This window comes from Hetaerina americana, unplaced genomic scaffold (assembly GCF_022747635.1).
Source record: "Hetaerina americana unplaced genomic scaffold, ioHetAmer1.1.p SCAF_7, whole genome shotgun sequence".
Taxonomy (NCBI): Eukaryota; Metazoa; Arthropoda; class Insecta; order Odonata; family Calopterygidae; genus Hetaerina; species Hetaerina americana.
The window spans coordinates 31,356,251-31,372,137 of record NW_027287316.1 but is presented as its reverse complement, the minus strand read 5'-3'; the positions used below and the strand labels follow the sequence as shown (position 1 = coordinate 31,372,137).

The 15,887-nt window shown below is 33.7% G+C and overlaps 1 protein-coding gene across 1 annotated transcript; it reads left to right on the top strand.

Moving 5' to 3' along the window:
• The first annotated feature begins 52 nt into the window (after positions 1 to 52).
• Positions 53 to 14,152, top strand: LOC139696718 (polypeptide N-acetylgalactosaminyltransferase 11-like). The gene is made up of 11 exons (XM_071595556.1): positions 53 to 592; positions 800 to 961; positions 1,341 to 1,507; positions 2,695 to 2,825; positions 6,282 to 6,526; positions 6,720 to 6,837; positions 7,413 to 7,565; positions 9,494 to 9,811; positions 9,928 to 10,032; positions 10,612 to 10,743; positions 11,802 to 14,152. Exons 1-11 carry the CDS (start codon positions 282 to 284, stop codon positions 11,958 to 11,960), a joined length of 2,001 nt encoding a protein of 666 aa, XP_071451657.1. The 5' UTR covers positions 53 to 281; the 3' UTR covers positions 11,961 to 14,152.
• The last annotated feature ends 1,735 nt before the right edge of the window (positions 14,153 to 15,887 follow it).

Here is a 15,887-nt window from a genome sequence, read left to right as displayed (position 1 = left end):
CCAATCAAAAACCCTGTGTAAGCAGACGAATTGTGGCATAAAGGATGTGAATCATGGAAGCATCATGTTGGCATTTGTTAAGGAGAAGAGGTAACCCAGATTTATTATCTCAAACAAACCAGTTTTAGATTGTATCATGTGGGAATAGTTTGTGGACACCTAAATTTAAGCGCGTTTCACAACAAGCTTCACGTTGTGTCTTTATAGTGGGCATTTCTAAGCGTTGTCATTGAAAGAAAGTTTATACATTTTCCTACTGATGTGCCGCCGAAGGAGTTAAAATGGGAAGCCCTAGGCGCTGTAATTCATTTTTCTTGGGCATTGCTTGCGCTTCGATTACTTGGACTGTTAGTTTATATTTATATTTCCAAATAACATGGGAATGGCCAAAAAGTGACAGGAGGCATAGTGATTTTCTTGAAAAGACACCACAGGTCGATCATTCTGTTAGCAATGCTTATGTACCAGCTTATACAGATCATATTGGAAAGACATATATAAAAAGTAACTTCCTGGATGAAGATTTCAGCATTGCAATGAAAGGAAAATACAAGAACAGTGAAGTTCTCATAAAGAGTCTTCAAGCAAAAAGGTTTTACTTTTTATAACTTAGGTGTATTTTAATTTTACACATTAAGAATTTTAATATCTTGATCAACTTTTTTCATATCACTTTATGAAAATCCATTTTACTCTACTACATATAATAATGCATTACTTAAATGATTCAAATAAAATTCCCACTAAATTGATTACATGTGGACACTTCTTGACATACTGATGAATTTCATTTCAAAAGAACGATATGGAATACTAAAGCCCCATCAGAAGAATTAGGGATGGTGAAATCAGCTGATGACCAAAAAATTAGAGATGAAGGATACCGGGTGCATGCCTTTAATGTCTTAGTCAGCCATGGGCTGGGATATCATCGACAGATTCCAGATACACGTTATTTCTTGTAAGTTATCAAACTTTCATGTTTACTTTCTCAAGATTAAGGATGCAGGAGAAATATCCTAACTCATTTTGTTATGAAAGTAATTTCTATCTTTTGACCATTTCAACATTTTGTTTTGTACTTCATAACGTACTTCAAAGATGTTAGCATCATAAAAGATATTCCTTTAACTTTCTGAAATATGCTAGAAGATCTTATATAATGGAAATACAAGTTTTTAATGTTCATTGGTTGGTCCTACAGAGGCTGAAAGTTTTTTCTTTTGAGTAGTCAAAGGATAAAACTCTTTATCTTTTCTAATTCACAAGATATTGCTAATTGAAGGTAGCCTTCAAGTTTTATCAAGCCATGTAATTAGTGCCCTTACATTTATTTCCAGGTGTAAGAATGAAACATATCCAGAATCCTTGCCAAGTGCTAGCATAATTATTTGTTTTTTCAATGAAGAGCGTGATACACTTCTTCGGACTGTGCACTCAGTATTGGACCGTACTGAAGACAAATTAGTCCATGAAATCCTACTAGTGAATGACCTGAGCACTACAAGTAGGTTGGCGTTTTTGTTAACTTTATATTCTGTGATTTAACTTTAAATTATGTCATATTAGAATTATCTGAAGATCGTTACCTTAATTTAATTCCAATGGTCATTGCCGTGAACTCTAGATTGTTCTGTATTAATGCGATGTTACCATGCCATACTTTTGCCTTTGTAATGCGATACTTTTTAATTGCAATCTTCTGATGCCATTATCGCATCCTTTGAATGATTTTGTGTACGGCACAATGTTCACCTTACATCTTCTACTATTAGGTACTACATACCCTTTTTAGGCTGTTAAGATTTTACTACTTATGTTAATTGATTCGTACCTATGTAGTAATTCACTTGGCCATGTGAATACATTCATTTATTTCAATTACTGGATTTGTGCCATCTCCATTAAACTTCATAATGAATAGTTCATGGTTTTTCGTGAATGTTAGTTCTGTAAGCAACCTTATCCAAGTAATTTCTATCAGTTGGATTTTATGGGGAAGGAAAACTATCATCTTCACATTCGGTATATTGGTGGTATAGTTTGACTTGAGATGGTGAAGGCATTTATTCATGTAGTTATGTTTTTTGGTTGTGTTTATAAGTGTACCTTTAATGTACTTATGATGGAAATCATGGAAGGAAAAGTAGAAAGAGATGTTATCCTAGAACAATTATCAAATGGCAAGTATTTATTTTAAAAAAGGAGGAATACAAGATAGAAGTTATAGAGTTTAAGGTATTAGTCAAACAATCTTGCAAATGAAATACAAGTTATATGTAAATCTTTGGTGTACTGCTTCTAATGTTGATACTTAAATATTTTGAACTCTTATTTAAGGCCTATTGAAATTGGTGCATCATTACCAGGTGCAATGCACAAAGCTTTCCACAAGAGATACTAAGAATTCATTGAACATTTCAATTTGATAAAAGCTACCTCCAGATGTTGCTTGATAAATAAATTGATACATATATCTCGACATGTAACATGCATCCTCATTTAAGTAAGGCATATTCTGAAAAAAATTGTATTTTTAAATTCTCGCACTTGAGACCTGGGGGTGATTTGTGAACTTTTATTTTGTGAAAAAGTATTTCTTACATACTGTCAAATATAGTAAATAAATAAATTTCTTCCTGTTGATGTATCAGAAGTTTTTTGTTCTAATTAAAAACATGTTAATTTTGAAAGGTAATCTCCATGAAGAACTCCTTGACTATATCAACCTGAATTTACCAAAAAAAGTAAAGTTGTTCAGGACACCCCACCGTGAAGGTCTGATTCGAGCTCGTGTATTTGGTGCTAGGAAAGCAACTGGAGAGGTAAGTTTAGCTATTATTGAATTTGTATCCCTTACGATTACAATATTCATGCTTTCAGGTTAGGGGATCATTCTGTCTTAAGCCTGTGATTTAAGAATTTGATGCCAAAAAAGTTACAATGCCTGTAATTTTATGTTCTTATAAATATCTCCAGAAAATTATCCAGGTACTACCAAGGTCATTCTTTTCAGTAAATGATTACTTTAGTCACTGTACATTTCTTGTTCTTTCCAAATAATATACTAGGCACATTCGGTTGCGTTCAGATTAATCTATTAATAAAAAAATCTATTATACTACTTGTCCCATGCATCTTTGCGTGTAAATTTTATGTTTAAACAATTTTATTGTCTAAAGTAACTACTCAAGTGTGCATGCTGATGAGAATAGATGTTAGAATGATTATCACTTGCTATATGTATGTTTATATATACGAGGTGTGTAAATTAAATAATGAGACTGATTTTTTTTTTCATTCAAATAGAATTACAATTGTGTATTGTCACCCTCAAAATAACTTCCTTCTGAAGCCACACAGTGCTGGAGACGGTTCTTCCACTCCTCATAGCAGAGCTGGAATTCCAATACTGGAATAGCCTTCAGCTGCTCGGCTACAGCCGTTTGAATGTTTTCGACTGTCCCAAAATGAGTTTCCTTGAGGTGATTTTTCAGCTTCAGGAAGAGAAAAAAGTCACAAGGACTCAAGTCAGGCGAATAAGGAGGCTGAGTAGCCTCAAGAATGTTTTTACTGGCCAAAAACTACTGGTTCTTTTGGTATTGCAAAAGGTTTTTTGGAACCATTTTTGCACAGATTTTTGTCAACCTCAATTCATTGGTCAAAATCTGTTGAGCGGTGGTGTGAGTCAAATTTGACTCTTCCCTGATCATTCTGACTGTCAACCGATGATCTGAACGCATAAGATCCCAGATTCTGTCGACATTTTCATCAGTTCTTGAAGACAAAGGCCTTCTGCTTCGTGGTTCAACCTCAATTTACTCTCTTCCTTCTGAAAAAAAACTATATCTGTAGGCCTGCTGAAGTTAGCTAGAGTTTCCGTTGTAATGTGCCCAAGTCTGAAGCAAAACCTTATAGCACACCATTGCTCGAAATTGATGTCACTCATTTTTAGAACACAATAGAAAAAACTTTCACAAAAAAATCTCTACGGACAACCAAATGACTCAAGCAAGTTCCAACCTGTACTGGAAGCGGATCACATGCTCCCCTGCCACCCCTCCAAGCCCAGCGCCTCCAGTGTTGCCTGATCGAATGCTACATTGTGAGTCTCATTACTTAATATACAGACCTCGTATATACTCATGCAACTGCAGTGAGACCAAATCCCATGCGATTAGTGCTCTTAAATTAATTAAGTGGCAGACTCAAAGCAACTCACAAATTTTCATTTTTCAGGAATAAAATCTGGAAATTTCTACAGACCTTACTTTTCTAATAATTTATTGTTCATTGGTTTTTTCCAAAATCTCTAATTTTGACGTGCCCTCTGCTATATATGTATCTATTAGATTCTTAAATATCCCAAGAAATAAAAATTATTATTATCACGTGTGCAAGAGTTTATGGGGACCTTGCATGTCTCTTGCTTCACTTAAAAAGGATTATTTGTAAAAAAAATTCGTTCAGAGGAACTAACTAATTTCTTCAATGAAAAAGAATTTATTTATTTTAACACAAGTAATTTGCAATGTGACAGGTATAGATAAGAGGTTTTTGAAATTAGGGTGTGAAGAAGGATGCAAAAGGTTAAGTGAAGACTGAATGGAAAACAAATGAGGAAGTAGTAGGCATGGTGGGGAGGGAAAGAGGGTTGTTGGAATAAATCTAAAGGAGACCGGAAAAATGGATACAGGGCATATTTATTGGCAGTAAGATGTTGAAGACTGATAGAGGGAGGAACGTTACGCAAACAAGGAAGGGGAATGAATAGGTTAGGCATGTTGGTTTGAGTAAAGGGAGGGAGGAAGTATGTGAAATTAAACAGGGACTTACTGTAGTGTTCTGATGTCAGGTTGAGTTTTTTGTTAGGAGAGGCTACTAAATGCATTTTGTGCAGTTGTATGGGCTCTGTCCATCGAGAGCCTACCTTAGCCAGTAGAATACCAATAATAATAATAATAATGTGTTTTTAAAATTTTCCAATATTTTTAGAAAAACTGTTGTACAGCTGATCCTCATTTTACAGTATACTTTTATTCAACAAGACATATTGGCAAAATATCTTGGAAAAATTTCATTAGGTGGACCCTAATTTCTTTGGGCAACTATGGATACATTCATGCATGGGAGAAGTGCTTCTGCCTTCTATCCAATCAATAAAGATATTATTATGTGTAGGTGATTCATTCCAGACAGATTTACTTGGGTAATACATGTAGTTTCAACCTGCATGAGAAAATAACTGAAGAGGTAAAAGATATAATACTTAAATCATAATAAATAACTTAATGTATGATATGAAAGCATATGGATAGACTCCCTATGATCTTGAACAAATGATGATCATATTACCCAACCCTGAAAGCAATGAGTACCTGTACAGTGCACTAAGGTAAAAGGTGATTAGCTGATTGAATTCTCATTGTTGGAGTTTTTTGTGAAATGATTTAAAGTGATTATTTTTTGACATTTTCTTTTGGATTCTCCTTTCATGTCATACCTTGTATTTGTGGAAAGCTCTCTGTTTCTTCAGCTCAATTTAATTAGCTATTATTTTCTTTAATGATTCAAAATACTACACACATGTCATAACCCTGTAAAGTATATTCAACTGTAGTTTGTAAATTGCACAGAAATAAGGTAGTTATTGTATTAAAAGTAGAAAAATGACAACAGGAGCCCCCATGCGATACAGTATTTAGAGATATGCATGAAATTGTTGAAAAGGTTGTCATTCTTTAACAATGAGGTTATTCAGGGTGCACATAATGAAGAAAATGTATCGAATTGCAAAGCTATCGCTAAGTGTGCACCCTAGGGTATTATGTAAAAGTGTGTTTCATGATAAAATGGGGTGCATAGTTACGTGGAAAATTTCAGTAAATTATTTGCTTCAAATTAGGAGATATGTAAATACATATAATATCCCACAATTTGTCGTTATATTTCAAATCCTTCATTTTCTAATAGCTCCCATTTTGTACATCTTTCTTGATTTGTTGCTGCCACTTCTTCCCTCACATTTTTCTCTCCATTGTAATCGGGATAAAGTTTAGTAAGCCTTGAATTGTCAAAAATGAAAGTAGTTTCATTGTGACGTCCAGTTCAGAAGATCAGAGTATTTTTTTGCTTTTCAGCATTGATATTTTCATTGAAAAATGTGAATTTAAAAATATTTCATTCTCTGTGCTGTATATTATGTATGTAATGCTTGTTCCATGAATAATGAATTACGCTTAATCTTTCTCTTGGACCATCCCTTGGTGACTTTTTCTTAGGTGTTGGTGTTTTTGGACAGTCATTGTGAGGTGAATGAAATGTGGCTACCACCTCTCCTTGCTAGAGTTGCATCATCCCGAACCAGAGTGGTCACCCCCATCATTGATATAATCAATGCCGATACATTCCAGTACACATCCTCCCCACTTGTAAGAGGTGGTTTCAACTGGGGTCTGCATTTTAAATGGGAAAATTTCCCTAAAGGAACCCTGAATACCGATCATGACTTCATCAAACCTGTCAGGTATTTATTATTATAATCACAAACCTTCATTCAGTACATGCATGAATTATCTGTGAACTGTGCAAATAACCTTCACTAGTAATTATTAATTCAAACTCTATTTGTGTGCATCTGCAGGTAATTTCCATTTAAATTAAAAATGAAAACCTAGTTTAATATTTTGTCATGCAGTTGAAAATATCACCTTTTTTAGGTCCCCTACAATGGCTGGTGGATTATTTGCCATTGATCGATCATATTTTATTCAGATGGGTGAATACGATGAAGGGATGAATATTTGGGGTGGAGAAAATTTAGAAATATCATTTAGGGTGAGTATTTTTACTGTTTCAATGTTTTCCCATTGCAAAACTTGGTGCTAAGTCCATTGTATGCTCTTAAATCCTATGAATCAGTTCATAAAAGTGTGGGCTCCATCTGCTCAAGACCCTCACTGGCTTAAAAAAACTCAACCTTTCAATATAGGTAGTAGTTCTGGATTTAAACTTTTATTATGAGAAGAAGGTTTTTAAAAAAAGCATTGCTTTAATCAAAAGTTATATTGCAGCAATAAAAAAGTTTTTGGTTCAAAGGACATATTGGGATCTTAAAAAATTGTGGGAAAATTCATACCTTTTACCTCATAAAAACGAGTTGGGGGTCATTTTATGTAAAGGAAAAGCATGGTACTCTTTCACACTTTTCATGTGAGTTGAGATTTGGTATTTTAACATGCAGGTAGAGGCACATTTTAATTTTTGATCATTGGGGGTAGTGAATTAGTTTCCTATTGCAAGTGTGCTTGTCCTATATAATGTATGTATTACATGTTCTTACCTTTGATTCTGTAGACTTTGTGTTGTATTTGATTAATTTCTCTCCATCTTTTTGCTTGTCTTCTTCATAGATATGGATGTGTGGAGGAAGTCTTGAGATTGTCCCATGCTCAAGGGTGGGACATGTTTTCCGCCGCCGCCGTCCATATGGCTCCCCTCGGGGAGAGGACACCATGACGCGAAACTCCTTGAGAGTTGCTCATGTGTGGATGGATGAGTACAAGGTGGGCATGGAAACTGCTTTTGAAATCTTTTCTCCAAGTAACGCGATGCATTTGTTTCAATCTTGTGATGAATTTTCCCTCTTCTTAGATGTTACATATCACAAGATAAATGCACAGTCAACTCTTAATTGTCCATGCTAATGGATGCATGATGAAGCATAGGATAGTTGGAAAAGACATTACTGAAATACAGAGATAGTATGCCTGTGATACTAATGGATTCAGTCCATATGAATCAAAATAGTTTAAACAAATAAGTGGCTGTGATTAGGAAACAAATGAACTCTCCTTTTTTATTCTTTGTGATTAATTTGAATTTTTTAGCAATGGGAAGTACAATTTTTTTCCATTTTTAGCCATTTTTATCTGGGTGGAATTATAGATTTACAAGAATACAAAAATCAACGAGTGAGCAGTAAAACATTGTGTCACAAAGCTAAACCAATCATGTAGCCAGGGAAAAAACAAATAATTTGTGAAGAATGAATGTTGACAAAGGATGGTTCATGCGGATTCTTATACATTGTACGATACAAATTAAAATAATGCGGTGTAGATAGTTAATAACTTATTTGTTTCATGGTAAAGCTATATATTTGCTAGACTAAAAGGAGAAACTGGAATTCTCAGGGCTAATAAATGTGAGGGAACCGGTAATGGGAAGGATGGATAGTGCAGAAATGTTTAAATCAAAACATTAACAACTTTTGATACTGTGATGAATATTAAAAACTAAAGAAAGCTGAGGTATTTCAAAATTTTTTTCTAGTATATCATAATTTCAAAACTTCTAATTATCTTTACGATTGTAATTTTATTACAATATTGAGGTGATGGGAAAAGAGATTAGCACAGATGATATTCAAAATGGATATTCCATCCATAGATATTTACATAGGTATAGTTTACTGAAAATAATAAATTATGTTGAATTGAAACATTTATAATCAATTATTCAAAGTTTATCCATATTATAATGAATGAGTTCAGGAGATCGAGTTTGTGTGGTGGCTAGTGCTGTGACTGGCCACCAAACCATGAAGTCTGGAGTTGAATCAGCAGAATTCTTCATATCGCACCCAAATATGGGGTTCCATGTGAAGTGCACTTCAAATGGAATGTGCCATCTGTCAGATAGGACATTAAATTGAAGATCCTGGTACTTCATTAGGACGAATGATTAGGCTAATGTAATAATTAATTTAAAAATTAGGTTAATGCTGATGCCAGGTTTCTCTCAACCCTTTCCCCATTCTCTGAAAATCCTTTCATTTCCAAATTATTCACCTATCCTTCATAGAGTAAATTATCTCAGCTATTGGTAAACTATCCTAATAACTACCACTACACCAAAACAGCTACCATTACTTCATCCCGAGATAAACACTATACTTTTCCACCTGCCTAAATTGACTACATAAATCACAGTACATACCTAGTTTTTTCATTTTCCAAATTCCTCATGTAAGTTCATGGCAGGTGGGTTTTTTTGTGAAAGTTGTGGATGTATGTAATTGTCTTCAGGGTAACGTCTAAGGATTAAGTGGAAGAAGGGATTAGAAGTCTAAATCTCACCCAATTAAGTTGATAAATAAATAAAAGATTGTCACAATGGACCATGCTCCTACCATCAAAGTGCATGACATCACTTATGGGTGGCATTTATTCAATTTTGCCGATTGGAAGCATTCACAGGCCTGACATCAATTGCTGATAAAAATAAACTGAGAGGTGGAGGGGATTGAAGCAAGATGGAAAAGTACTCAAATGGGCTCAATGACTTCTGGTCCATCTTAGTCACTAGACTGCTATACAAATGTGCATGAATCTGTCAAAGTAACGACTTTGAAATTTTATTTTGGAAGTATTGCTATTTCAGCTCACCTTCTTATTGGCACTTTTCCATTTTTATGCCATTATACAATTAGGACTACTTCTTCCGAGAGCGACCAGATGCCCGAACTGTTCCTTACGGAGATGTCTCTAGTCGAGTTGCTCTAAGGAATCGGCTCAAGTGTCACCCCTTCTCCTGGTATTTGGCAAATGTCTACCCTGAGCTGCCCATTCCAACATCCTCCTCCAACAGCCCTCAGCAAGGTGATGCAGCTGTGGAAAAAGCAGAACGTATTCGAAGGAAACAGAAGAAGTGGATGGCTGCTGGTCTTGTTCCCATGGGCGGTAACCCCCCTGCCGTGAATTTCCAACCATGGCATTCTCGTAAAAGGAACTATGTGGCACAGTTTCAGGTAATTAACCTGTGGAAGGAATGCTGTGGCGTAATAACTTGTTGTATTGAGTTAATTGTTTGTCCAACCCCGTGCATTTCATAACTCACCTTAATCCCATTTTCATGCACCCCTAGTTGCGTCTAGCTGGAACTAATTTGTGTATGCAAAGTGACAGAGAAGTGTTGAAGAGCAAGGGTGCTGTGGTGATCCTCAAGTCTTGCATCAGAGTTAAAACTCAGGTTGGTTCACTGTGATTTTAATAAAATATTTAAGTGTTCTAAGAGTTCAAGGGGATCATTAGGCTATTCTCAGCATATGCTTGATCCATTCGTAGAATAGGACTGGTGTTACTCATATTGTACAATAACAGTTTGTGGTTCACTCCTTGAATTTCATTTATTAATGTGAACGATGTGTTAACTTGGCTCTGCTAGTGTTGAAAAGAGATTATTGCTGTGATATTATGGGTGCTTTCACCTGTTATTGTTTTTAATACGCATAAGAAATAATCTGCTTCATTCAACTTCATAAAAATATATACTAGTTATGAAAGAACGATCTATTAAACTGCATGTGGATACTAAATTTTAGATTCAGATGTTCGATCCAAATCCTCTATTATAAAGTCAAACATTTGTACAATTTTTGTTGAATTTAAATTTCATTATTTTCATGACAATAATTATTAATATTTCATAACTATTGGGGTTTCCAAGCAAATGTGTATATATCATGTTGGTCCACTTTTAAGGATCCACATCTGGCATAATAAAAAAACAATTCCTGCTGGGTAATTCTGAATGCGTGCTTCTTTTCAGATTTGGTTCCAAACTGACAAGAATGAATTGATCCTGGCTCAGTTGTTTTGTCTGGATGCCTCAGGCGAAGCGCCTCGTTTATCCAAATGCCATGAGATGGGTGGAGATCAAGAGTGGAAAATGCGTAATGATGTGAGTAAATCATCTTCATCCGTTATCTGCAGTGATGTTAGCTTACATGAGGTACTCTTTTTCTTTTAAAAATGTGTTAGTTAAGATGAGATGGCGTTAACCGATTTTCACATACAGAAACTATAAGAAAGGAAATTCATGCTCCCTGCATCCAAAAGTAATTGCTTTAAATGTTTCGCCCTAAAGACCTCAGGCCATTAATTAAGAAAAAATTTCATGGATTGCATCAAGTGACTTGTAAAAGTATTGGAAATAATAAATTAAGTCTTCTGAGAGTTAAGAGTCAAAATACCTCACAGGAAAAACAAGTTGTTGACCTGAAATATTGAAGAACTTATATTTTTGTCTGATAAAATGTGAGTGAACAAAGTTAGAAGCTCAATTTGTTGGACTTCCAAACATCTTTAATTTTTTTAGTGAGGATTATATGTTGTACTCTTAGCTATTTTCCTCTCCTTTAAGACGACTTGCAACATTACTTTTTCGCTGTAATGTAGCATTAATTTTGTGTATTTTTGAGATTTACATTGTTAAATATCCACTCATATAGTTTACACAAGATGCAAAATAGGCATTTCAGTTTGGATTGCTTATTTTTTAATACAGTTGATAAGTAAAGTACTGAACAGAGTCTTCACCAAGCAAGGTTATTTGTCATCCTTTGAATGAGTACTCAAATATATTATGGCACCTCATAATGTTTATTTAAATCTACACAAATAATTGGCCAGCATCCATTGCACTGGCCAACGTCCATTGATAATTTTCGCTAAAAATTTTAAGCAAACTCAGAAAATAATTGGGCTGAACATATTTCTATTGCTTTTATTTTATTATTATTGTTATATTCAGCTCTGAAAATGTTTTCAAGGTTTAAGTTTTATGAGTATTTAGTTTTTGTTTAATATTATTATGCATAGTATATTAATATCATATTAATGTTTTCATAGATATTTTGCAATCCAGTTGTTCAGTAAAATTTTTAGTTATTAAATGCATATAAATATGTGTGTGTACATACATCAATTGTCATTCTTGTGTCTATTTTGATATTTCAGAATGAGATCTCGATATATAACATGGCTGCTGGTACATGCCTCTCTGCTTCCAATTCTACAATGGATTCACGGCTTATTATGGAAATTTGCACAAACTCTCCCCTTCAAAAGTGGCAGCTTATGAAGTCCAAGTCAGTAAAAACAAGAAAAAAGAGATGAATTTTTTAGTACATTTTTTTTAATATGAAAGATTACTGGAAAGATCTTTTATCTTCAAAGTGCAAATGGCTGTGGAATGGGGGTGGTTTACATAAATAATTGTTATGAATTCAATGATTGTCTCATATTGAGAATATTTGCATCATTCATCCGACCAGGATCCAATCACTTACATGCCATTTAAAGTTGATGTAATTCTAGAATTTTTCTGTCGTGTAATTTTTAGTGCACGCAACGAAACTGGCTGCAAATATTTTTAATAGCAGCTTATACAGTGCACTTCTGAACCAGTATTTCCTTCTTCATTTTTAATTTTATTTTAAATTTAGATGTTAAGTATTTGATGCTTCATGTATTTCCAAAGTCTATTATATGTTTTCCATAAATTTGGAAATGTGCTGTGTCTTTGTAAAAAATCGAGCATGTTTCTCACTGTATTAATCCAGCCCCTTGAATTTGAAGAGCCACATTAAATATCTCCAGTGGCCCTCGAAACATGATGGAAGAAATTATTTAGTAAGTGAGATTTTTGACCATTAGTGACTGATTAAGTTAACTCACCAATCCCAATGATACATTGTATATTTTTAATGTAGGTTGTTGCGGGTATTATTCCTTATTGATAATTTGTTATTTCTTATTATATAAACTAAAAACCATGGACTTCTATTTAATGGTTGCAGATAACAGTTAGAGAAATGGTTTTGCTATAAATATATTTTGATGTGGTGTTTCCCAGAAACACAATTTATATTAACATATTTACTTGTTTCTCATTCCTTGGAAAAACATGTAGGAACTTCATTTTCTGATGTTAACATGATAGCATCACCACAGCCAGTTCTCCTGCGAGCTTGTTATTTCTAGCAAAAATTATGCTAAGTAATTGGCTCCAATTCCATTGAATTGGTTGGAAGAAAGTATTATGGTTCACTTTTTTTCAGACTCTCAAAATATTTTCTATCAAAAAATACCTTTTTAAAGACAGTGGTATTCATTTTTTTAAAGTGTAATTTTCTTCCTGTCATCTATGTTTTCCAAGCATTGATCTCTCACTTTTCTATTATATCTACTTGGCGTACTGAGGCCATTAATACGGTAGCAACAGAGGTACATATCCAAATAGAACGCATTAGTCTTGTCATTAGTGCAAGGAAAGTGAACTTCAAGATGTCTTGCTTCTTTTTGAAGGCAATATTTTTGTGAACTCATGGAATGGTTTCAAAGCAATAACTTTTGATGGTTGTGATTATTTCAATATAAAAATAAAAGGGAACTGTAAAAGGTGACCATAGGTATGCACCAAATTTGCTCATCAATGATCCATAATATAATCATGACTTTATGGCTAGTGCATTATATTCAACGTAATGGGTTGAAACAATAATTGACCGACCCCACGTATCACAGTTTTATGAGTAAAGCTGAGGTATTCTTTACTGACCAAATAATGCAACTAAAATATGCCTCAATAATATGTGTAATGAAATTCATGTATTGAGAAATAAATCAGTTGTTTAGTAAATGTTTCTTATTCAGGTGATGGGTTTTTTTTTGCCAGTCAACAGTGAGTTTCACTTTGAGTGTTCATGAATATGCAGAGGTTAGCTGACTTCCAAAGTTGGGTAGAATGATGTCGTTTTCTAATGGTGTGGTACTAATAAAGATATTTATGTTTTGGGTAAGGAGTTCATCCTTTCAGAATACCTAAATGATTACAAAACTGCCATAAAGTTTCAATGTTGATTTTTTTATTTATTTAGGCTCTGTGAATTATTTATGTATTGTTAGAAGAAAAGCAATTAACATTTTCTTTGATAATTTATTTTGTAATGTACGTAAATGCGAACTATTATTAAAGTTAAAAGATTAGTTGTTAACTAGAAGAATGTTTTAGTGAGATTACATGTATGTATATTTAGGTGCTCCCATTAAAACTGTATTTCATACATTCTTGTAATTCAAAATTCTTGGGGTAACTGCTAGCGTAAATGAGTTTTTTGCTTAAGTAATTGTTATTTGAATTATTATGTAACTAACGGATGAATCACAAATGTGTAAAAATATTTATAAAATAAGGAAATATAAGGAAAATTTTTCAAAATACTTCAGGGCTTGTTAGCATTTATAATTTTTCTTATTGACTACATACCTACTTTGGTTTTGTTATTTTTGAAAGTTCATACATATTTTTCAAACTTTATTTTGTGACCTGTTTTTATGTAAACATTTATTGAAAAATAAATAATCCTTTATGTATAGAAATGTTTGCATTTTATTACCCTCATACCATACATGCCTATGTACATAAATGTTTTGATTTTACTTGGCATTACAAATAATGCAGTGAAAATAAAACTCTCTAGAATTTTAACATATAATTCTTCAAATGAGGGGAGAGTGGCAAAATATTATATACAGTGGTTCATTTAACAAGTTAAGAATATGTTATATAATTATTTTCATATTCCTTTACACACATACAAATGTGTTCAAAACTACAATAATTAAAAGATTCTATCCTAAAAAGTACACCCTACCACTCCTTTTGTGGCAGGAAACGGGGCATTAATGTTATGTTATTATCATGCTGTACATAAAATGATTATTCTTACCTTTATTTTTACTTAGTCCTAAATTCCAACAGCAATGGCTTCGGAAGTCATGAAGTCCTTGTTCAAGCCCATTTGATATTTGGCACTGACCTACAGTTGGAAACCTCTCTGACCTCGGAGAAATTTCCTAAAAAGAAAAAAATCTCTTCCTTTCACCATTTTCTCAGTCATCTGCCCGTAGCAGACCCTTGAAAATGACAAAATTAGCAAAACTTTTCTCTCTATGCATACATTTTAAGCTGGAAGTGATGACATAATACTTGTGTGCCAGGAACAGCAAATTTTCGATGACCTTATTATGATAAGTCAACCTAGTATCACATTAATGAAATGCCAAGTCTATAGCATTGTTCCTTCAAGCAGTATCCACTTGGCAGTTAGCCCTCTTGACCAATGCCATCTTTTCACCATTACTACTGAGTTAGGAAATCCCCATAAGGTCAAGCAGCATGTTCCCCCATTTCAAAGAATCAACGTAGTTCACAACCATAGTACCTATATACTTCCGGGAATCATTTTATCCATCTTGAGGCATTCATCTAATTTACTAACCTATTCGCACAAGTCTTCTTCAATGGATGAAACGAGAAAATGATCACCATACCTTCCCTTTCCCCTTCATTGTTTGCATTCTGTAAATTAAATGTACATCTAAATGTTGAAACCTAATTTCAACACCACCATACCTATTTACATTTGTGACTTTGTCATTTCTATTGTTATATAAATATTAACAATTCATTTAAAGCCATCAAAATGAAAGAATTTTTACCTCTAGCCATATTAATTGTAAATGTAAGAGTTTCCTAAGGATTCTCAAAAATATTTAGAATATGGCATAGAGGCATTTTAAAGGTGATTGCTCAATGTATGTTTAGCACAAGTATTACCACATTGATTAAAACCTTCATAAAATTGCAGTGAAATTTTTCAGTGCATTTAGACATTTATGTAGAAACCTCTCTTGAAGAAGCCCCAAGGGTAAATCATCTTCAATATTCAACCTAGTCCCATTTACTTTTATGGGTAAATGAAATTTTAAGTTTCAATGGAATAATCAGAATTTTAAGGCCAGTGAATTTTCTTAAAAAGCAGTTTCTATGCAGGTTTTCCCATATTTCCCAGGATTTAGGGTTAGCTTTCAAAACTCTGAATTAGGTGAAGAAAAACCTCAAAAAGAGCATTAGATCAATGAAAGAAAAGGCATATAAGACCCTGGTAAGACCAATTTTAGAGTACTCATCACTTGTATGGGACCCTCACGAAGAAGGACATATTACAAAACTGGAGAAGGTGCAAAGAAAGGCTGGCA